This window comes from Patella vulgata, chromosome 9, assembly GCF_932274485.2.
Source record: "Patella vulgata chromosome 9, xgPatVulg1.2, whole genome shotgun sequence".
In the NCBI taxonomy this organism is placed as follows: domain Eukaryota; kingdom Metazoa; phylum Mollusca; class Gastropoda; family Patellidae; genus Patella; species Patella vulgata.
In genome coordinates, this window is record NC_065887.2 from 9,675,788 (window position 1) to 9,700,107 (window position 24,320).

At 34.7% G+C, this 24,320-nt stretch overlaps 1 protein-coding gene across 2 annotated transcripts in view; it reads left to right on the forward strand.

Annotated features, from left to right (window-relative positions):
* The first annotated feature begins 3,588 nt into the window (after positions 1 to 3,588).
* Positions 3,589 to 24,320, forward strand: part of LOC126831504 (kinesin heavy chain) — a 42,546-nt gene continuing 21,814 nt past the window's right edge. For both annotated transcript variants that reach the window (XM_050562030.1, XM_050562031.1), the window contains exons 1-2: positions 3,589 to 4,039; positions 13,076 to 13,163. In XM_050562030.1, the coding sequence (XP_050417987.1) occupies positions 3,896 to 4,039; positions 13,076 to 13,163 (232 nt within the window). In that variant the 5' untranslated portion in view covers positions 3,589 to 3,895. The remainder of the gene's footprint in view (positions 4,040 to 13,075; positions 13,164 to 24,320) is intronic.

The window sequence follows — 24,320 nt, forward strand, 5'->3', positions numbered from 1 at the left end:
ATTTGGAACAAGGGACTCAAAGAACAGGGCTAGACATATTCCACAAGTCATGTCAAATGGTGACGCTATATTCTTATCTGGAGAGCATGCGCAATAAATACCATCGATGTAGACTGGAAAAATCAGACGCTAAAGATTGCCATTCACATGAGTCTTCTGACGTATTTCGCCGAACATAAATGATTAGAAATTACAGTAAAAATAGAAACGATTGAATGTAAATCAGTTTATATACATTCATATAACATTATTATATGCGTTGCGACCCATTTTTGTCAATTTCTAGGTCCAAAATATTAGCGATTTAGCTCCTTTAAAGCGATAATTTTATATTTTCTAAGAAAGTCAAAACATAAATATTTCTATGTCTTTTGCTCAATAGGTTGTCGACTCACTATTATACGATCATAGGTATCATTCTCACACTAAAAAATCATTCACCCCGGAAATAATAACACAATTATCTTCTCACTAAAATGTTCCTTTACATTGTACTGGCGTTCACAGGGTCTGACACGCGACAGTTTAGCAGTTAAAAGTAGCCCGGTAAGATTCACTGGGAACAGAAATTTATTCGACAAAGAGGTAAATATGACGGTTCCTGAACGTACAGGGCGAGTGTAATAAGACCTAGGGGTTGGTTGGGCGAATGGTTAGCACGTGCGCGCTTAATCATAAGGCCTGGGGTTTCGAATCCCCGGTTGTACGTGACAAGGAGTAGGGTCGCCTGTCCAACCTCGTGGGTTTTCTCCGGGTCCTCTGGTTTCCTCCCACTTCTAAAGCGCCCTACGGGCAAGCGAATTATTCAATTAAAATTAAAAACCATATGTTAGTCCCGAAATGACCTAGTTTGTGTCGAGTGGGCGTTAAACCCCATTTCTCTCTCTCTGTAATAAGACCTATGTTCAGAGCTGAACTAGTATTGCGCCTTCTCAGTTGACATTGATTGAAATGTACGAAAAACTTCAGTCCCTGGTTAGGGCCGGATTAAGATCCACAGAAACCCTAAGCACTTACACCATTTGTTGCCCCAAAATATATATAATTCAAAACATAAACAATATAAACAACCGTCAATCACGTCATTATTAATTTCAACAAAACAGGTAACAGTAAGAAAAGACAAAAACAGTGAAAAACTAATTGAAAGTTCTTAATTAATTTTTAAATAAATATTTTAAATATGGCATGTAACAATTAAGCAGATATTCTGTTGCGCCCTATTCCCATGATGCTCTAAGCGCGTGCTTATTTTTCTTAATTGTCAATCGGTGAAGTCTAAAACTTAGAGCCAACTGCAGATCCTGCCAAGGTGCCGATATGTAACATTATGCAGCTGATTGTTGACGGCGTTATAAGGGTTAAGGCTAGGGTTAAGTTTATGAACTTGGGGGAGGGGTTAAGTCTCTACATTAGCACTGGCTTGTTTACATCTCGTGACCTTTGACCAAATCTGCATTAACTGTTCGCTTGGCATCGGAGCGAGTGTATTAGCTCTCAATATTAACTTTTTTACTTTTGTAAATTAAATTCTAAAACAATTCTTTTTTTTTTTTTTGAATTATTAACAAAATAAATAAATGTGTTGGAAGTATATCGGAATAAAAGAATATTTCATATTAAGTTTAAATGGGTACCGGTGCATAAAATAGTACGCGAATACGTAAATATGAGTAAAAGACAACACTTCTGCCCTGAACAGTTGTGTTACTACACCCCATACGAACAACGCGTGTGATATAATCCACGCGAACTAACGGGGCGATCACCTTGTAGGACGTTAAACCCCATTTTATTCATTCCTTTTTTTTTCAGTTAGTTAGTTTCCATCCCCTGTGTCGGCATTTCAGTGAGATATATGCAATCCTCTTAACTGATGCATTATACGGGAGAAAATGTTTCGTTTTATTTCTAAATTATTCTATTCATAAAATAGACTCCACCACCTTGGGGATATAAGTGAGTGTTTGTAAAGAAACTAGACCATTTCTCTGGTGTCATCTTGTTACGTCTGGACGGTATGCCATTAAAGGATCATTACAAAACCCAATATCGTACTGATCAGGAAAATAGTCGTGCGCCAGATATGGAAAAATAAACATGGAGGAAGTGGGATATAGATTCGCTTCTTTTTAAAACTCAGTGTCAGCCTGCGGAGGCTTACTAACGCAAGTCAAATTCTTATGACGAAAAATTCTCGTGTATGCACCGCCCCCCCCCCCCCTCCCTAGCAGGTTCAACAAGGAGCTACACGTCACGCTTTCAAAATGGCACAACGTTGTTGTGGGCCCTTTTTTGTAGGCCTTATAGTATTGATTGTCTTAGTCAGAATTGACCTATTCAGTATATTTAATGTTAAAAATTGACAGCGTGTACTGTGTTCAGTCCAGTGAGAAAGTTCATCTCGATTTTCCGGCGTGGTTTCCCCTTGTCAGTGATGCAGAACGGAGGGCCTGACAAGGACAGCTGCCTAGTCGTTCGGATGGGATGAAAAACCGAGGTCCCCGTGTACACATTGGCGTGCACGTAAAAGATCCCTTGGCAGTTGGAATTCGATATAAGAGTAGGCCGTAGCGCCGCTGCCCGGGCAAAATTTCCCTCATAGCACACTGTACGGCGTATGCCTGTCTTCAATTAGCCCAGGTTAGGTGCAGAAGAGTAGGACGTTAAACCCCATTTCATTTCATTTCATTTCCGAACACAGAGAAACCAGAATTAACATTAAATATGCCCTAGAATTATCATTAGTCATCGCGGTCTGCATCCAAGTCATAAATGCAGTCGCCTCCCCTTATCTATTACCTGTAATACATGTTACACCTGACAAAAGTCGTCTGCTAAAAAGTAATATTATTATACAGCTTTTAGTAATTTTTTAAAGTGTTATTGTGTATATCATGCAAAATATTTTCAGTTTAGACTGATTTAATTAAAAACAAAGTTTAGCCAAAATGAAATAGGGCCTATAAGATTAGACTTATATTTCATTTGGTTGGAAATATGCATGCATGGAGTTCTAATCTAAAGTTTGTGATATTGTGTTTGCCCCGCCATTTATTGTTTTCGTAACAAAAGTAAACAAGGAGGGCAAATTGCGATAGAATCATGTTTACAGGAGGATGCTGTGGTTCTGGGGGTTGATATTACTGGATTGCCTGACATGCTTTATATAATAAGTAGAGATAGCCTGTAGAGCTCAAATGTGATATTTAACTCTATGGGCTGTAAAGATTAATACAATATATATTATGAATAATTAACGTTTTTGAAATTGTTATATTCAAAAATGAGGAGTACGCGCCAAGAATCAGCTAACTCACTGTGAAAATTAATGTAGGCCTACAATTAAATCTTAATTAAATTTTATAGGCACATGCCTTACCATATATGGTATATCCGGTGTTCATAATATTTTAATATTTTTTGTTGTTTATTTAAAATGGGTTGGTATGTAATATTATAAATGAAAAGTGTGGGTAGATAAAATTTAAATATATTGCGGTTAACGGTTTTCTCATATTATAATAGCAGGTGCGACGGGGTTCACGAAAGGTCATATGCAGCATGACGTCATTTCCCACAGTTCATTGCGATCAAGATGGCCGGTATTGAGAAATTTATTCCATAAACACGGGAAAGATATCTGTAAAATATTGTAGCTTGTGTGGTGATCTACAATTATCAAACCCGGTAAATAATAGCTCGAGGTTTGAGGGAAGTATTTAATACAAGGTTAAACGAGCTGGAGGCATCCATTTTGTGCTGACGGCCTGAATTCGAAGGCAGACAGAACAATGATTTGAATCTGTCTTGGCTCGGTGTTGTATTTTTAGACAAATTTTCTACATCTGTCGCGATCAAATATTGGTGTGCGATTGACTAAAAAACTCTCACAATGGCAGACACAATACCTCCTGCGTCCGACGCAGAATGCAATATTAAAGTAGTGTGTCGTGTTCGGCCATTAAACAGTTCAGAAGAAAAGGCAGGCAGTAAATTTGTCCTGAAATTTCCAACTGATGACTCCATATCTTGTGGGGTGAGTATAGCAAAAAATCAATAATAATCGAGCATTGCAATTGATTTTCTTTTAGAATTTAACAGATGTACGTTGCCATAGTATTCACACGCAATGTTTACATGGATGAAGATTTGTTTCAGAGAAAAAAACAAATTAAATTATGTCTGGAAGCCGAGACCTGAGTACAACGCCACAAGGATGATGTGATATTTGGTAGTCATTATCATAAATAATGCTACCTGAATTCATTGACATAACTTATACATATTACGTTGCAAGGCTTGTTGTGCAATGTTGGTGATTACTAATTTATGAGTTTTATATTCATGTTCAGAGAGTGAGATGATATAGACTTGGACAAGAAAATATCCCAAAGACAAATCAAAAGTTTTGAAAATTATTTTTATTGGGTGACAATAGTGTTATTTATTTATCAAAGTCAATAGCAAATTACTATATATACACATACTTTAATATAAGGTGAAATGTCACCTGCCCAAGTCGGAAACATAAAGGCCATATTTTTTTTAATTTGATATGTCGTAAGTCTGAAATGATGCAGGACCGAAATGACATGTAATCTTTTCACTGTTACACTTCAAAATGAATACTTACTTCGTCCGAGCTCGACCAGTCCATGGTAAGATGTCCCACACAAACAAAAATAAGATCTAATATCAAGCTTGAAGCTATAATAAATAAAGTTGAACTTACTTCAGTGAATATGAATTCAACCTCAAGTGTGACAATTTCTAAAGTGATCATACAACTGATGCAGCATGTATTTTTCGCCTATATAAACAATGATTACATGTAAGGCCATTGTTACTGTAATTGTTTCTCATGACCCGCCAGCATATCCATTTTCGTCCATAATAATGACGCGCTTCCATAATTATTTGGTCAAATCTAGTGAGGACACAAAACCAAAAAATTTGTAAAACTGTATTTGTTTGCTTTCAAATCCATGAGCAATGAATTGAAGCATTAGTAGACTAAACTAATTATCGATAAACATGACACTGTAGGTGATAAGTAAACTAGACAGACAGGAAGTCATAAAGCCATATCATATGTCATTTAAACCACATGTACATGTAGCCGAAACATTGTTTTCTTTCTCCAAAGACCATACATACATGTACTTGAGATTTCATAAGGTACCAACTGATTGACTTTTGCTTCACAGTATTTTAGAAATTCACTGCTTTCCAAGAGACGTGAGCAATCATTTGCGCACGTGCATACAAAACTCACACAAACTTGTTTTTGCGATAGTAGATAGTCACTCTTGCACATCATTCAATGGATATTTGGTACCAAACTTTTTGCCTTTTGGGACAGTTATCATTTTTACAAAACAGACACTGAAACTAAAAGGATTGTCACTGTCGCTGTACACACACACTACACGCACGTTGGTCGGGGATTCCAAATGCGGTCAATGAACATCGGGGTTTGTCACCACGCGATGTCAGGGAGGTCACGGTTATATTTTTAGCCATAGGCTACAGGATACCAAACTTACTGGTCTAAATTGATAAATATACAGAATGTCAAACTTCGATATTAAAATACATGTACATATAGATTTGTTGTACATTTCCGATATTTGGTTCAAACTTTCAATCAAGTTGAATTTGCGGTTCCGTTTAAGCCCTATTGCTCACATAAAACGAATTTGAGTAAATTTAACCACTCGCCATACTCACTCAACATTGATTTTGTGTGAGTGCCTAATTGCTTGCTATCATTTTCTTCATGGCAAGCCCTGTGAATTAACCATGACACTCTATGAACACAGGGATTGGATGGCCGAATGATTAGCACGTGTGCGCGTTGCATCATAAGGTCTGTCATTGAGTCTACTGGTGTGGTTTCGATTCCCTGGTTGTACGTGACAAGGAATTGGGTTGCCTATCCAACCTTGTGGGTTTCCTCTAGGTCCTCTGGTTTCTTCCCACTACTAAAGACCTGAACGCACAAGCAAATTAGTGAAATAAAATAGAAACATATGTGAGTCCCAAAATGACCTAGTTTGTGTTGAGTTGGACATTAGACCCCTCTCTCTCTCTCTCTCTCTAAACACAGTCTCAAAAAGAAACAGAAACACTGGTCTGATACATGTACATGTAAATGGTTTGATGAAGATAAGAAAAAAAGTAAAATTATTTATTTTACCACCCCACCACGATCCCATGTGTCTATAGGGTGAAAATTGAAGATAATTCTCTATACATCTTTTAAAATATAATGACCTAAAAGAGTTTAAAAGGTGGATCAATAAATGCATGAATAACAAAATACAGTTGGGCAAATTTTATAAATGTTATTGAGAGATTAATTTTGGAATCCACTCAATACATGTAGATAAACTTAAGGTACAGTGTAGTCAAGTTCAAAGCACTTGATAACCTCATCTACAATGTCATGTCACATGGTACATGTAAAATAATATTATTTTATTAGTGCTACTGTTAAAATATTATTTAAATATAAAAAGATTCCATAAATTTCTTTTAGCATTTCTATAAAATAAGATTATTTTGATATTCAGAAAATTGTCAAGATAATTTTTAACATTTATTAACATTTTAGTGAACATATTTAAAAAATATTGAAGTGTCAAGTTTCATCATCTTTTAATTACAATGTACATACATGAATAGAACCGCATATCCTGCACATAATACACAGTCATTCACATTTAAAAGTAAGAGCCCAATTTAAATTCAAGCTTCGGTAAACTGAATAGAGGTACATTGTACTTTACAATTTGAGCATATGCCAGGACATTCCATAAGCTTAAAATACAAACAGTAGGATAATTTACTTGTACGTGTACATGTATGCAAATACATTCAGAATAATATCTCAATTACTACTACATATTTCATTTCATTCAGGTATATATACATGGAAGTGCAATAAGTTTTTATTATATGGTTATATATATGTACACTGTATGCAAGATTATTATCTATAGGGTTATTTGATACATGTATACCGATGTTAAGGTGAAAGTCCAGTCAAGACATACATGTACGTGTAGCCTAATAAATACCTTGTCTGAAATTTGAAAATAGTCTTTTGGAAATGATGGTCAACAAACCAGTTTATAATTTATAGGTCTTGCAACTTTTATTACCAGTATCATACATGTACTAAACCTTAAAAAAAAATATAGAGAGAGAGTAGCAGTTGTCACTGGTTACACATTGAAGTTGTAGACCGGTTTATCCAGATATACAGTAAGGTCATTATTACAATCCTCTACAACTTGGGTATCATGTACCGATACATGTAGTTGTGCTGTTTTAACAGTAGTTTCTGTATTTTAGGTTTAGTGTCTTGGCAAATTCCAAAACTGTTGGGTTCATACATGTACATTTACCGTCCCATACATGTGGTGGTCCGACTAGAACGACGAGTTCTGGGTTTACAACTGTTAACTTTCCTGAGCGGTGTTGAATAGGCTTAATTAATTACTGTCTGATTCATCATAAATTTTAAACGGATTTCTTCGATTATGAACAAACTACTTAACGTTGGTTATTATAAACTTACCTGTGTGTTTGTAATGAACTCCCGTTCGATAAAATCCATTGCACAACTAATTATCACAACGATGAAAACAAGTTCTCTCTTGAAAAATTGAAATATCACAAACTTTTCCCAGAGAAAAATACCAATATGGAAGATGGTTACGTCACTCTGCGGAAGATATCATTTCGTATTAGGGGTGACAGCATAGGAAATTCAAGTACAATTACGACAAGAATCCATGACCACTCGGACCAAAGACCACTCGGTTCAAGACCAGTCGGACCAACTGATAGACCACTCAGCCCAAACAAATAGACTACTCGGACCATACAAAAAGACTATTCGGACCCAACAGAAAGACGACTCGGACCAATAATAAAATGTTGTTTTAATAAATTGATAATTGCGTTTGTTTTAATATAATTACTCGAACCAATAATAAAGTGTTATTTTAATAAATTGATAATTGTGTTTATTTTAATATGACTACTCGAACCAATAATAAAGTGTTATTTGAATAAATTGATAATTGTGTGTGTTTTAATATGACTACTCGAACTAATAATAACGTGTTGTTTGAATAAATTGATAATTGTATTCCAAATCGCAAAATATCGAGAACCACACTTGTAGTCACGTTTAAAAAGGGGCATATAAACGTCCGGTCTTCGTATTATTATGTGCTGTTTATATTAACGCATCAAGGGCGGATGACTTGAAAACATGTCTCCACCCCCCCCCCCCCATATATAGTAACCCTGGGGTTAGTGGGGTAGAACGGAATGAAACCACTGGGGATACTGCGAATGTGGAAAAAGTAAAATTAGGCTATCAGACAAGAACAGTATACCCGTATATGTAGAAACTGTCAAAAGTCTGGACATACCGAGTCTCATTGCAAGAGTAAAGAAAAATTAGATTGATATTTTTTTTTGGCACCATTATTAATTAATTTTAAAACTAATCGTTGATTTATTTTCCGTACACAAAATTGAACCAAACAACTCTAAATATAAGAATTCCGTATAAGAATTATTTGCTTCTTTGTATTGTGATTTAATAATAAATAAATAGCATATTGTCTAGCCTTATAATATAATTTAATTGGTCCGACTGGTCTTGTTTTGGTCCGACTGGTCTTAGTCCGAGTAGTCTTTGGTCCGAGTGGTCTGGATACCTACGACAATTGGTATTGAGTTTGAGCGTTCGCACACATAACTACCCGCATTCCTGTATTTAGTTACCGTCTTTTACATTCTAGTAAAATCTCTGCAAATTTTATAGCTTTACTTTTTGAAATATTTTGTTCTAATTATTTGATTTGCGACTCGGATGGGATTATTTACATTTGAACACGCATGCCGCACAAACACAACTATACATTCGTTTTACGGGCTTTATCACACTTCGGTCAAAACTGTCGAATCGACAATTAATGTTCCGCTTCTTACGGGGTCATACAGGCTTAGTAGCATTATATACCCACCCGGGCACCCAATACGGCAATAGACACGCTGAGGGCTGCCGCAACACGCTTAAAGATGTTACTGAAGCGGTTATTATTCGATCGAAAGAATGCGTATAAAATTAAAAATACACTCAGAGAATTCGGAGGTAAGCTTCATGATCCTTGTTAAATTATTTATAACATAAAGAAGATAGGATATTTATAGTTTATTCATGACTTTATTTTTACGAGTATCCGTGCAATCAGTGATATTTTAATTGTGAAGAAAATTTGATAGACTGGCGATCAATGGTTTCCATATAAATCTCCTATGTAATTGCCTTCAATTGATATTTTTCGTCGCCCAAACCCATATACGATCAAAATGATCGCGCTGTCAAACTATCTTTCAATGTTAACCAACCCCCGCAACAGGTATATTGGATTCGACCATTACGTCACGAAGACATTGTTGACATCGACTCTGTCGAAATTACAAGTAAATTTTCAAATTTTTCAAGAGAGAAATTGTTCTCATCGTTGTGATAATTAGTTGTGCAATGGATTTTATCGAACGGGAGTTCATTACAAACACACAGGTAAGTTTATAATAACCAAAGTTAAGTAGTTTGTTCATAATCGAAGAAATCCGTTTAAAATTTACGATGAATCAGACAGTAGTCTGTTAATTACTCATCATCAGTTGATTCATTTTGTATTTTTACAGAAATCAGCTTCCATCAGGGGTCGAAATAACGCTTGTCTACTTGTCGAATCCAAGTAACATTTTCAATGGACAAGTAGAAAAAAAATCTACTTGCCGGCGACAACTAGAATAATATCTATAAAAATTCAGGCTAAAATAGTAAAAATGTATGTCTGTTTTATCCATTCCAATAAAATTGTAAGAGGGGAACTTTTCATTTTAAAACAAATAATTAGACGTTATTTAACAGCACGCGACAAGCTGTCCGTTTGTATCCATAGTAGTGTGGTGGCGAATTTCTCCCCGATTAACAAGACTGAAACTTATATGGTCCTTTTAAGTTCGCTCCATACGTCTGGGAAAGGTTTCTTTGCATTAAAATAGTAACACTACTGAGGTACATGAGGTAATGTTTTGAGGTACATGGCGGTAAAAAAAAATATTAAAATTCTAATCGTATACATGTATATATGTCCTTGCTTAACCATTAATTACCTTGAAATTTGAATGCCAATCACAACCACGAGGCGAACAGGCGGCATACATCAATTATAAAGCCTATCAGTATCATTTGATGTTTCGTTTTGTCTTAAAAAATAAAATATATTAGAAAATTCTTTCCGAAGAAAATTAAATATTTTGATTGTTGAATTCCGTTTGCCGTGGTTCATTTGGGGTGTAAAATATACACGCATGCCTGAGGATACCGTATTATTTCAAATTATATTATTATCACCATGAGTCGGAAACGTGCGGACAACAAACGAGTCGGAAGAGCGAAGATTCTTGAGTGAGAAAACGGTCGTCATTTGTTTCATTACTTCCGCCAAAATGTGCTAAAGTGAACGCGGAGTCTGATTGTAAGCATCTCTTACAAATGAAATTGAAATACAATAAGTTTATTTATTATTAATTTTTTTTTTATTATTAAAAATCAGTGGTGACAACTTGAAATGAACAAGTGACAAGTAAAAAATATTTCTACTTGTCACCTGAGACAAGTAAAATTTTACAAACATTTCAACCCCTGGCCTCCATTCATGCTAAATTGCATTTCATATCTAAGGAAAATACATACTTATTTTACTGACCCAAGCTGAATACGATGGTCCTCCTTTACACTACAGGGGGGGGGGGTGGTCGAATGTCATTAAGTCAGCTGGTTTGGTTTCGATTCCCCGGTTGTACATGTATGTGACAAGGAATAGCGTCGCCTAACCAACCTCGTGGGTTTTCTCTGGGTCCTCCAGTTTTCTCCCATTGCTAAAGACCCCTACGCGCAAGCGAATTACATGTTTTGAAATAATATTTATCATATGTTTGTCTTGAAATGACCTAGTTTGTATCGAGTGGACGTTAAACCCCATTCCTCTCTCTCTCTCTCTCTTTTTACACTACAATGAAAATATTTTAGAATGGTTCTGGGTCAAAAGAACTGGGTACCGTATCAATTACAGCATTATTTTGGGGGGACAATGGAGTACAAGATAGCAGGCAGACTTGTAAAATTACATACCCCTGTAAATATATACACAAATTCAGTATTTATACCTGTACATCGGACATTTAAATTTCATGGTCCAATAAAATATAATCCAATTCAAACTGAATGATTATAATATATTTATAGTTATTTTATTGAACATTGTAGATGTACATGTACAATGTATGTAGGTGATAAATTGCAAAAGAATAAATTATATGACAATAGACATTGATTCATGCTCCAATAGGTAGGTAAATGTTTACGTAGACAGAAAGAGGATCGTTAACTAATAGACCTACATTATGTTTTGTATATTGTTCAGAAAAATGCTTTGTAGACTGGCTCAGTGGCTAAAATAACTGTGTTTTTATGTCAATGTGCGTAGGCCACAGGAATGTGTATTTATTATTTCTATATAAACAAGATATACCTGTAAATAAAATGACCTATAGGCACTGACCATATGTGTGTTAATGTGTTCAAATTATAAATTGAATACTTACCTGTACATTTACATCAGTGCTGTACCTGTACACATGACACTAATGAACTAGTACCGGACATTTGGGTGAGAGGGAAATAGGGTTTACTGTCCACTTGACACAAACTAGGTTGTATCAATACTAGATGGCAAAACATAATTATTCATTAGTGTTCAAAAACTCTAATTCAGTTAGTTGAAATTTCCCTCATAGTACACTGTATGACATATGCCCGTCTTCATTAGCCCAGTTTAGGAGCAGAACAGTAGGACATTAAACCCCATTTCATTTCATTTCACAAACTGTATATTACAGGACATGTAATAAAAGTTCTGAACATGCCAAAATCTCAAGATACAATGTACATACGGTTCGCCATAGCTTTAATATGGTACATGTACAATGTAGTAGTCCCATTGAATACTGATTTTACTATTCAATTTATTTTGATTCAATTGAAATAAGTTTTCAAACTGTTTCTTTCTGATTGGGTTTTTCAAAATCTTTAGATTCTGTTAATCTTTCAAATTAATATATTTTCTCTTAATTTTATTTTTAATTATTTGATTTCATGGAATAAATATTAGTAAATATTCCATAGGAGACAGTAACGAGATCAAATTCCAATAGTTTTGATTGAAATAGAATAACAAAATGTAAATAATCAGTTAGAATATTGGTTGTATACATGTTATAAAAATCATTTGATCTGTTAATGATGAGTGCATGTAACAGGTGAATACATTATAAATTAATTGATTAGATGAGAAAGGTTGAAATGGAATTGATTTATACAAACATAATGATGCATTGACATACGTACATGTACATGTGTACTTGTAGCATTTTGCCAATGTGTCACAAGTTTGTTTTTTTTTTTTTTTTTTTTTTATTTGATCTATAATATTGCTAACATTGACATTTCACTAAGTTCCTCAGGATTCACTGACATGGTTCCACCTTGTCAGTGGAGGGAGTTGGATAGGCAAATGGTTAGTATGTGCGCATTGTATCATAAGGTCTGTTATTGAGTCAACTGACATGGTTTTGATTCACAGGTTGTACGTGACAAGGAGTAGGGTCAGGAGTAGTTAGGGTGGGATGGAAAACTGAGGTCTCATACATTGGCATGCACGTAAAAGAACCCACGACAGTTGTAATTCGAAATAAAAGTAGGCCGTAGTGCCACTCTCTGGTCAAAATTCTCCTCGTAGCAGAAAAACAAGACATTAAACCCCATAATATGACAGTCCCCCAAACTTTTATTGACATGACATTCCCAAAACCAACCTTTATTGACTTCTGTATTACATACATGTACATGTAAATATACTCATTGTGCAATTAGTTTATTTTCGCATTAAAATCTGCATTTGTTTACTTTCAGGGTAAAGTTTTTGTATTTGATAAAGTTTTAAAACCCAATGTTACACAAGAACATGTTTACACAGTGGCTGCTAAACCTATTGTTGCTGGTAAGTATATTACAAGATAATATTAATATCATACCATCACAGATAAATCATCAAGCTAACATCACACCATCATATATAAATCAGCAAGCTAACATTTTACAACCAATTTGCTTTATTGCCAAAACAGCCATTCTAAACTATTATCACCAGATCAACACATAAAAATTGGGTTGAACGTTCTTAAATTTTTTATTGATTGTCATCCAATAAGACATTGTTTGGCTCTAGCTATTCAATGATCTAATCTTCGTTGTTTTTCGGTTACAGTGTGCTATGAGGGAAATTTTGTTAGTCCAGCAGCACTACATGGCCCACTCTTATATCGAATTCCAGCTGGAAAGGGATCTTTTATGTGCACGCCAATGTATATGCGGGACTTTGGTTATTCGTACCAACCGAATGATTAGACAGCTACTGTCCCTGTCGGGCCATCCGTCCTGCATCTCTGACAACTTTCTCGGCCAAAGCAGGGAGCGAACACGTTACCACCAGGCTAGCGAGCCAGCGTCTTACCAACTTACATGTAGTGACCGTAGTTCCCCTCTTACTTGAGATGCTATGCGTACATGTACAGTGGACATGTACAATACACACTATCTGTTAAGAATACTTGAAGAAGATTCATTGTGGGCAATGGATTTCCAAAAATTACCTTTTAGTTTGATCTGTTGATATTCTTGACATTTATATATTCAGATAGATTTTTCAAAGCATTTTACTAGTAAACAATGGAGTCCTATGATTAGGCTTTAATGTACATATATATTCAGACTAGTAAAAAAAGACAAGAAAAATCAGTACAAAAATAGGCTACAGTACATTCCTGCAAAATGTCATAATGAATGGCAGCAATGCCCTTTGGCTTAACAATGACCAGACATGTAATAGATGACTTCTAACCTTAATATGTATCAATACAAAACAGTGAGCAAGATGTAAACATCTTGTGCCCAGCAGCATGTGTATTCCTAAAAGAGTACTGTAAGCATATCATAGCCCAGAGTTTTTTGAGACAAAAATACCCCAATGTAATTTGGAATGCAGTTTCTCAACTGACACAAGTGAATTACACTGTATAGGATTTAGAATTTTCCTTTAACAACGTAGGACTGTGTGTATAGATGCCATGTATTTTAAGGCTTTATTTTAACATATTTTGGGGGGGGGGGGTGGATGGCTGAATGGTTAGAGTGCGTGCGCTGTATCATAAAGTCTGTCATTGAGTCGACTGGCGTGGTTTCAAATCCCCGGTTGTACGTGGCAAGGAGTAGGGTCGCCAGTCCAACCTTGTGGGTTTTCTCCAGGTCCTCTGGTTTCCTCCCACTGCTAAAGACCCCTACGCGCAAGCGAATTATGTAAATAAAATTAAACCATATGTTAGTCCCGAAATGACCTAGTTTGTGTCGAGTGGACGTTAAACCCCATTTCTCTCTCTCTCTCTTTAACATATTTTAGACATACACATGTATGACTTAAAAAAAAGCAATTCTTGGCTTTAAATAATCAATTTGGGTGCATTTTACCGTGAATTACAATGTACATATATGACATGAAAAATAAAATATGTATTTTTAAAAATACAAGTGAATGATTATCAGTTTTGAAATAAGTGTCTAGAAAGATACAGTGTAATACTCGGCATACATCATGTGTACACGTACATGTATATAGTTTGTAGTAATAGTACATACATGTACATGTAGTGTTGGGCCATTATTTAACAAATGCCAAAATGGGCAGTCAGTCAGATCTCTTCTCAGCCAGTTCATTTAATGAGTCTGAAGAAATTGATCTTTTTGCAGCCACCAGTGAGTTATATACTACATAGCACAAGAACACTTGACTACACAGAAATACAACAGACTTAATTGTTTTCTTAACACTCTCACTGGGAAGGGTGTTAAAAGGCTAGACTAACTTGAGGTATCGGTTAAACGTTAAATGGTGGATACCAGATGCCAGTTCGAAATTTAATTCTTGGCGAGAGGCTATTACAACAAATATTGCTTACAGTACAAGTACCAGGTACTATAGGCTTTTCATGAAAACTTTAAACTAGAATAATTTAAGATTACAGCCTTTCCATTGGCTGAGAGTAAAAATTTGTACCAGAATTTTAGCTCTCACGCTCAACCAATAAAAAGGTCAGATTCTTTAAATATTTTAGTTTTGAGTTTTCATGAATACGTCCGCATAATGATAAGTGTAAAAAGGGTGGGGTGGATGGCCGAATGGTTAGCATGTGCGGACACTGTATCATATGGTCTGTCATTGAGTCAACTGGCGGGGTTTCGATTCCTCGGTTGTACATGGCAGGGAGTAGGGTCACCTGTCCAACCTCATGGGTTTTCAGCGGGTACCCGGGTTTCCTCCCACTGCTAAAGACCCCTACGCGCAACAGAATTATTGAAATAAAGTTGAACCATGTGTTAGACCCGAAATTACCTAGTTTGTGTCGAGTAGGCGTATTTCTCTCTCTTACTATAAAGTGTAAAACAAAAAAGTTGTTTAATTATGAATATTTGAAAGCAGGGGGTGGGGTGGGTGGGGTTAATATATTACCTAGTAGTGAGAGAAAACTTTAAATGAAACTCAATCAGTTTTGAATTTGATGTACAGTGTAAATAACTCAGTCTTACTTTCAATAGTTTTTAAATGAGCTGCACGGCTGTCGGTGCAGATCATATGTTGAAATTATTCCTGTGTCTTTTATAATTGATGCGGTGGGAAATCAATACTCATAGCAGAGTTGGTGGGAATTTGGCAATAAGTCATTTTCTGTGCATTTGCCTATTTCATGCAAACTTTCATTCTTACAATTAATGATAATATACTTCAGCAGTCAAAAACCTAGTCTGTTCCCGTCTTTATTGAATGTTGATAAAGGTCTTGAAGGGTTTAAATGTAGATGAGCTTATACAGGATGTTGTGTATGGCATGTATTATAAATAATTAATAAAATGTCAATCTAGACATGGTGTAGATGTTTTTAACTTTAAAGAAACACTTCTCGGTTTGCTCCTTTATGCAGAAAAGAACATAATTTGCAATTTACTCTTGTCAGTGATACAAGACAAGGAACAAGGCAAGGAAAAGTCATTTGGATGGGACAAAAAGCATACATGTTGGTCCTGTGGTATTCCATTGGCTTGACAGCACAATAAAGATCCCCTATCAGTTGGAAATAATTCTGATATTAGATGCAATGTAATGGTGTATCAATATTGTAATAAAATATCACAGTTATTCCCCATTCTAGGTTCAAATTTAGGGTATGCAATACAGGTCAAAGTTTGCAACAGAAGGTTTTAAAACCCTCTGAGATTGTTCTTTGAGGCAAATGGAAGAAGCCTACAAACTTTTTGTACACACATAACTAAGTTATCTTTCCGTTAAGCTTTGGGCTGACTTGTTGGTGTTTTTTTTGGGACAAGTGATTTAGAGGACGACTTTGCTGCTGGTCGTCCATGTATTAGGGGTAAAATAATATCAAGATCAATTTTTGTCAATATACATGTAAGTGTGGGTGGGGTCAGTATGGTATTTTTAACAACAGCTGTCTATAATATACATATACCAGCTATAGTGTGTACATGTAAACTGGTACGTAATACATTCTTTACATACCTTTACAAACACATCACTTACACCCTTATAGTTTTACTTTAATTCAAATTATATATTATACTAACTTATCGCTAGAAACAAAATAAAATTAGTTTAACATAGGATTTTTCTCAAATTTCGGTCAAATGCCAAGATATGCTCCATTTAGGGCAAATAAATGCAGCTACATGTACATGTCATATAGACTTTAATTTGCCATGATGTGCTCTATGAAATTGTACTTGTACTACATAGACTTTTCATTTGCCACTGACAATGTACATATACTCTATGCAAATGTACATGTACATCGTGGCAAATAAATGCTGCTAGACTTTAGAATCTGTCCATGTGTGTTATGCAGTGAATTAAGGGTTAGAGTTCAGGTTAGCATAAATACAATGTATGTGGACAAATTCTGAAATCACTCTGTAGATGTTAAATGTACTGTATGGAAGAAAGAGTTTGAAATGGTGTTGTACATGCATGTACAGTTGTACAAGTATGTGTATCTCATTAAAAAAAGTAGACTTTAAATCTTACATTAAATGAATTTATTAAAAAATTTTCTTAGATTTCATGTATATTTACATGCGATTCTAGATACACTTTAAAGACAATGTATTATTACAGTAATTTGTTGACTCAAGTTTTCATGTTCCGAACTGTCAGTACCCATTATAATACTCCACATATTTACATGTACATTTGTTGAGTACCTTCACATGGTCAAGGCTACATGTTCAACAAACAGCTCTCGATTACCCTAGCCTTGATGGTAAAATAACTCAATTTCAGTTCTTACATGTAAAGTACTTTTCACACATTAGACAGATAAAATACTGTAAGCGTTATAAATATACTACAGATGTGTTGGTCTAGCTGTAGGCTATAATCACATCAGTTTTAATCAACTTATTCAAATATCAATTCGCACTTTATTCTTATACATGTATGTACCTTGAAATTTGACTCGTGTCTACATCCCAAAATAATATAGATGTCCATTGATATCTATAATGTACCAACATCCACATTGAATTTTAGTGTTTTGTATACATTATTTAATTTTGTTAGGCAATTTAACCCATGTAGACTGCCCCAAATGACACTAACTAGGGCTCTTAGACCGCTCTGTCACAGCTGTTGCGCCTGCACAAACCATTAAATTGCCCTATAATGTGGGAAGCAATCACATTGTAGATTGTGCCTGGGGCTGTTTGATAACGATCTAAGGAACAGTCATTTTGGACAGTTGGCAGTATGTCCAGAGATGCATTGATATTAATATATTATGTTTCTCTTATTTTAATCAAGAAACTATGGTGTCCTCTTACAGTCCCATATAACAATTTTTTGTCTTGGAAGGAATTATTAGTGAGCAGAAATCCGGCCGTGTATCTGTTATCACTCGTCACATCAGTCAGTTATATAGAGGTATGACTGGTGTTTTCCTTTGGCGTTCGTCACTTCCGATTCAGGAAACCTGTATTACTCAGCTATCGTAGCAATGATCTCTGTGTTAAAATTATATTTGGAACGTGTTTAATTAGTTCTATCACATATGTGATAATGACTGGCACCAATATTGTCCTTTAAATATAGTGCAAAATGCAGTGTTACACCAGTATAAATTTGACTATGAAGTTAATGCATTACAAAATGATAAAATCTGAACTTTTTTTTTTTTTTTTCATATCCATCTTGTTTACAGGTACAGGTAGTTTATTGTGATTATTATTTTTTTTTTAGTAACATGAAAGATTTTGAACCACTTAATAATTTTATTAAACTTGATTGACAGGTTCCTTACTTATTTATATAGTTACTTACATGTACAGTATTGCTGTCGTGTTTATTTATATACATGTAGTGTACATTGCTAGACATTCTACACAAGGGTGTAATTTCACTTTTCAATCACTACCCCATGGTGTCATGACAAATTTGCTAGCCCTACAGAAAAATCAAATTGTTATTGATTTATTTTAAAACACACAGTAGGCGATGGGAATTGTGCATCGCCACATTCTATATTTTATCAAATCTACATATATACACTGTAATATATAGTAATTAAAGCATCTTTACAATAAACATTTTGACTTGCAGTTTTCCGATAAAATATCTAATCGTTCATGGCTTGATCCCACGTTAAAATGTACTCAAATTGATCATTTTACATTTGGCCTAGTGATTTAATCGCAATATGAACACTAAGGCTGGGAATCGATATGAAATTTCAATATCGATTATCGGCAAGAATTTGTCAGCGATTATCGATAATAATCGATTATCAATCATTCTTCCGGAAAAAACGAACTTTACCGACCTGTTATTTGTGTTGATCGAGTTACAGTAGTGTTATTATCCTAGTCTAATACTGTGCCGATGTACGTTAAAAAAATTAATTAATGTAAAATAATTAGTTGCTAAATGTAGGATTAACTTGAGTATTATTCTAAGTTTTGTTCTTGATTCATTTGAACCTTTTTTTTATTCCAATATCTCCGATAAATACAAAGACAATGCATGGTTTCTCTTTGCAAGTTACTGGCGATCACACGGTGTTACTAATAATAGAATAAAATATAATAGAAGGCGTCTATTGATTGGACAATAAAAAAATAATTACCGGCTTTCAAAGTAGAATTTTTATGATTGGTTAATTTTGACGAAAACCAAAGTAGAATTCTTCCAAGAAATTACGAGAGATATAGATATTTTCCCGGGAAGTCAAAAACGTGTTTTGTATGGGCTGTATCTGACATGATTTAGTAATAAAAGCTGAGTTGATCATTAATAATACAATTACTTTTATTGTGAAAGCAGACAATTTCTCTACAAATCAATCAAGAGCAAAGAAGGGAGATAATTCTAATTTTACTATATCACGTGCGATCGTCATTGTTCACAAAGTGCGTGACCTATTTTAGTTTCAACTAGTAATAACAACAAAAACAACGAAAATATTAAAATAATGTATTTAATCTTAAAGTTTAGTTTTTTTACAATAATATATATTTAAAATGTGCCAGTTTGTAAGCAGAGGGGGAAAATAGTTGTTGTGTTGACGTTGTGTATTCGTTCATTCGTCATGCCAAACTACGGCAAGTTCAGTCATGTGAAAGTGACCGTAACTTGCCGTCAGAAGGTAAATATACCGATAATCGATATTTGAATTTCAATATCGATTATCGTATCGCTAAATAACTTCTACCGATTATCAATTATATCGATATTTTTGCACAGCCTTAATGAACACAGCCAAAAGGAACTGGAAGTGAACCACTATTTCAGATATTCTGGTGGGTAATGATCATCTAATCTCTTTGATAAATAAACTCAGAGTGAAACATGAGTTATTCATAGAAACACTACAATAGACACACACAGACCAAGAACTCTATCAGGAGGTGATTCATCATTCTTTATATCACTATAGAATGTATTACACTTGCTGTGGTATTTCATCAATGTTATTCTATGATACAGGGTTTATATACTGGCATTCATTGTATAAAGATCTCTGGTGATAAGTCAAAGAATTTCTTGTCCTATTACATGTAACAATACAATATTTCTTTTCTTTAAATTTGGCGAAGTATCAATTATGAACTCTGTATGCATCGTAAACAATGCTGAATTCTACAAATATATTCGAAAAGATAAGATACTACTACCTACAATTTACTAACTCAAATATAGCATTCACCTACATGTAGGTGACATGTACTTGTACTCTGTAATGTAAAATGTCTGTATGATTGTTTAAGGTAGAGGTTGGTTATTATTACTGTACACATGTCGTACATGTATCAATAACATTTCAAGGAATGCCACTTGTTGATATCCTTCTTTTATTGTTTCAATAATAAGACAATACTTATTGAAATGTACTTATATACATATATTTTATAATTAAAATAAAAATAGTTGTGAGAAATAGAACAATATGATGTCTCATTGTGATCTGATTCGTGGTTTTATTAAAGAAATAAGGGTGTTGGGTGGCCGAATGGTTAACGCCAACGCATGCAATCTTAAGGTCTGTCATTAAATCTTGTGGCGTGGTTTCGATTATCGGCTTGTACGTGACAAGGACTAAAATCACCTGCCCAACCTAGTGGGTTTTCTCCGGGTCCTCCAGTTTCCTCCCACGGTCCTACTGCTAAAGACCCATAGGCACTAGCGAATTATTGAAATATAATTGAACCATATGTTAGTCCCGAAATGACCTAGTTTGTGTGAGGACTTCTCTCTCTTTCTCTCTCTCATAGCTAGGATTTTAGCTAACTAGCTGTGTAGCTACCTTTAGAGACACTGTCTGAGACAGTAAAACCTACATGTGGTGTGATATAAACGGCTTTCTAATTCTATCCACCCGACTCATTCTGTAGAGATATTGATCCAATGGTAGACTAGCTTCTATTAATCAATAACCTTCTCCTATGTTATATAAATACTGGCCCACGGCGTGGAATATTATACAAGAGATCACAAGAATTATCATACACACTCAATTACTGTACAATTTTCAATATCACATTGAAATGGATTTAATTTAAAGATTTATTAAAGTGGTTCTGATTTCATGAGTATCAAGTACAATATTTTATTCATTTTATGTGGGGGGGTTGGATGGCCGAATGGTTAGCACGTGCACGCTGTATCATAAAGCCTGTCATTGAGTCAACTGGCGTGGTTTCGAATCCCCGGTTGTACGTGACAAGGAGTAGGGTCGCCTGTCCAACCTCGTGGGTTTTCTCCGGGTCCTCCGGTTTGCTCCCACTGCTAAAGACCCATACGCACAAGCGAATTATTGAAATAAAATTAAACCATATGTTAGTCCCGAAATGACCTAGTTTGTGTCGAGTGGAGGTTAAACCCCTTTCTCTCTCTCTCTCATTTTATGTGATATATATATTTGATTTTTGTGTCCTACATGTAGAATACACATGTAGATAAACAAATTTAAAGAATGTAAACTTTCTGATGTATACATGTACATGTATGTAGGTCAAAATATATATTTAATTGGGTTGATCATGGGGTTACTTTCTAATGGGTATCTGTTTTACTTCTGGGTCAGTTATACCTCCACATTTGTTTCATGTAAGGTCATAAAATTTTGAATTGCCAAAAGCAATTACAAACTTCATCACATTAATTAAGCCTCTTTTCTTAGGAGATTGGCCAAACTACAGGAGAGATGAAGTTGTCTTGTGTTGCTCTCGCATAGGCTATACTTTTTTAACTACTCATAAAAAAAACACAATAAAATCAACAAATTTATTTTTGACCTAGATTAATGAGGCCTAGCAAATTTAAGGTACATTATGACATGAAATTGGGTGCATTTATACATGTAAATAAGCATATTTTTGTGTTGTTTTTTATTATTATTGCTGCAGGTTATACTGTACATTTCTAATCAATCTGACAAATATACATTTCAATACATGTACCTAGATAATGTAGTGCAGTAAATGAGACAATGTTTATTTCACTAAGAAATGAAAAATCTATTATATCAGATAATCCATATCATTACTTGTTATTATATTCGCTGTAATACACATCATGTACTACACAATAATGTAAATGTGTTGTATCTCTTAGAATATCACTGCAGCTTTGACATGACTCATAAATTTCTAGCAGTTGTCAATTGGAAGGGCGGAAACGCAACTAATAGTTTTCTATCAACACAAATAATGAACAGATTTGACTAAATATTGCCATTTAAGCATGAGGACACCATGTTAAAAGATCTAGTAGTATTGATGATGTCATCAATGTATAGGGTAATAACGTAAGCTGAACACAGGGCACGGCAGTTTTCTGATATTAGTTGGCTACTGACCCTACTCCTTTAATTAATAAAATGATTGACCTTTGTGAATGGGAGATGGGGGTGAGGCAATTTAGTTAAATTTGATGTATTGATTTGTTTTGGGAGCGTGATGTCTTGTCTACATTTAAAATATTAGGTCTGCACGGAAATGTACATGATTTTCCGTTCAACATTTTAAGACAGAAGCATAATTAATATTAGTAAACGAATTGATCTATGCTTTATCTTTCTGTACAAGTGGAAAGACATGTAGTTCTTGTCCCATCACTCATTAACATACAGTGTAACAATATATATACATGTACATGCAAGATCAATCAAATACATTTTCCTAAAATTAAAGAGGTTTATCTACATGTATCTACTCTTACTGTAGTTGGAAGTAGATGATGGGATACAGTAGAATCCTTGTATTGATGTTAAGAAAGTCTTTATATACATGCTGTAGTAATTAAATATACATGTATCCTCACTCCTAAAAGCACACAGACCATTTATATGAAATTACATTCACTAGTTTTTTATACATAAAGTCGGATGTCTCAACAGATATTCTCGTATGGTTTTCAAGCACAAATAAATATGATAGGAAAAACTAAAAGATAATATTGCCCTTTGGCTTTTGGCATCCTTATTTTGTATGACTATATATACACTGTATGTATTGTATCATTTTGCACACAGAGATCTGTCTACTTCATACTTCAAGAATAGATCTCCGGCCTGAATGGCTGCCATATACAAAAATTGGAATACAATTTTATGATTTGGTTTTCTTCTGTTTCACATCTGTCATACACACAAAGAACAAATAAACCTTTTCAATTTGATTGAATATGTACAGAATAAATTCTTCTCAAAGTATACATAATGTTTTCGACTAAAATCACTGACTTAGGACTTAAAATGTCGGTCAACTAGCTTAGTGTCTGGTTTCAAGCAGAGCTAACTGTAGACAGACAGCCTAAGTTTAGTATGGGGTATTCTATATTTACTTTTAGTGTACTATAATCTGTGCTTGAGAACAGTGCAGGGTGACCCACGATTTTGCATGAGGAACTAGAAACCTCTCCGGGCCCCCAAAAATACATTTTTATGCGGGAATGGGGGAGGTTCCCTCCCAGTACCGCCAAGTAATATTGGGCTGTGTGGAACATGCTAGAGTCGATTTGTAGCATATCTGACCCACGGTATATATGTTTGATACTGGTTAAGCATTATGATTATGATGATGATGTTGAAAACCACTTTCAAACTGCACGACTTTTGACATTATTGTGAGGGGGCGCAAAAACTCAAAACCATGACGCAAAGCATGTCATGTTGCGCCCCTCTCACTTAGCCTCTGCATGAGAATACTTGTACTTGTTGAGATATCCCACCATATGTATAATTGTATTCCATACATGTATATTGAAAGGTTATTGTATTTTTAATATTCTCAATTTCTAAATGGCACATGAAGATTATACTCTAAGTATTGCTGGATGTAAAATCCTCATACATATGTTATAGTACATGTACTTATAGTTATAATCTGATAATATATCTATGGTATTGACACATTCCATTCTATTTATAACATCTGTTTTAGTCATCAATAATATTATAACTTTATTATTGTCACATGCTGTTCAACTTACATTATATTCATACATTGGTTAAATACAGGGATATATGTATGTTTAATTCAA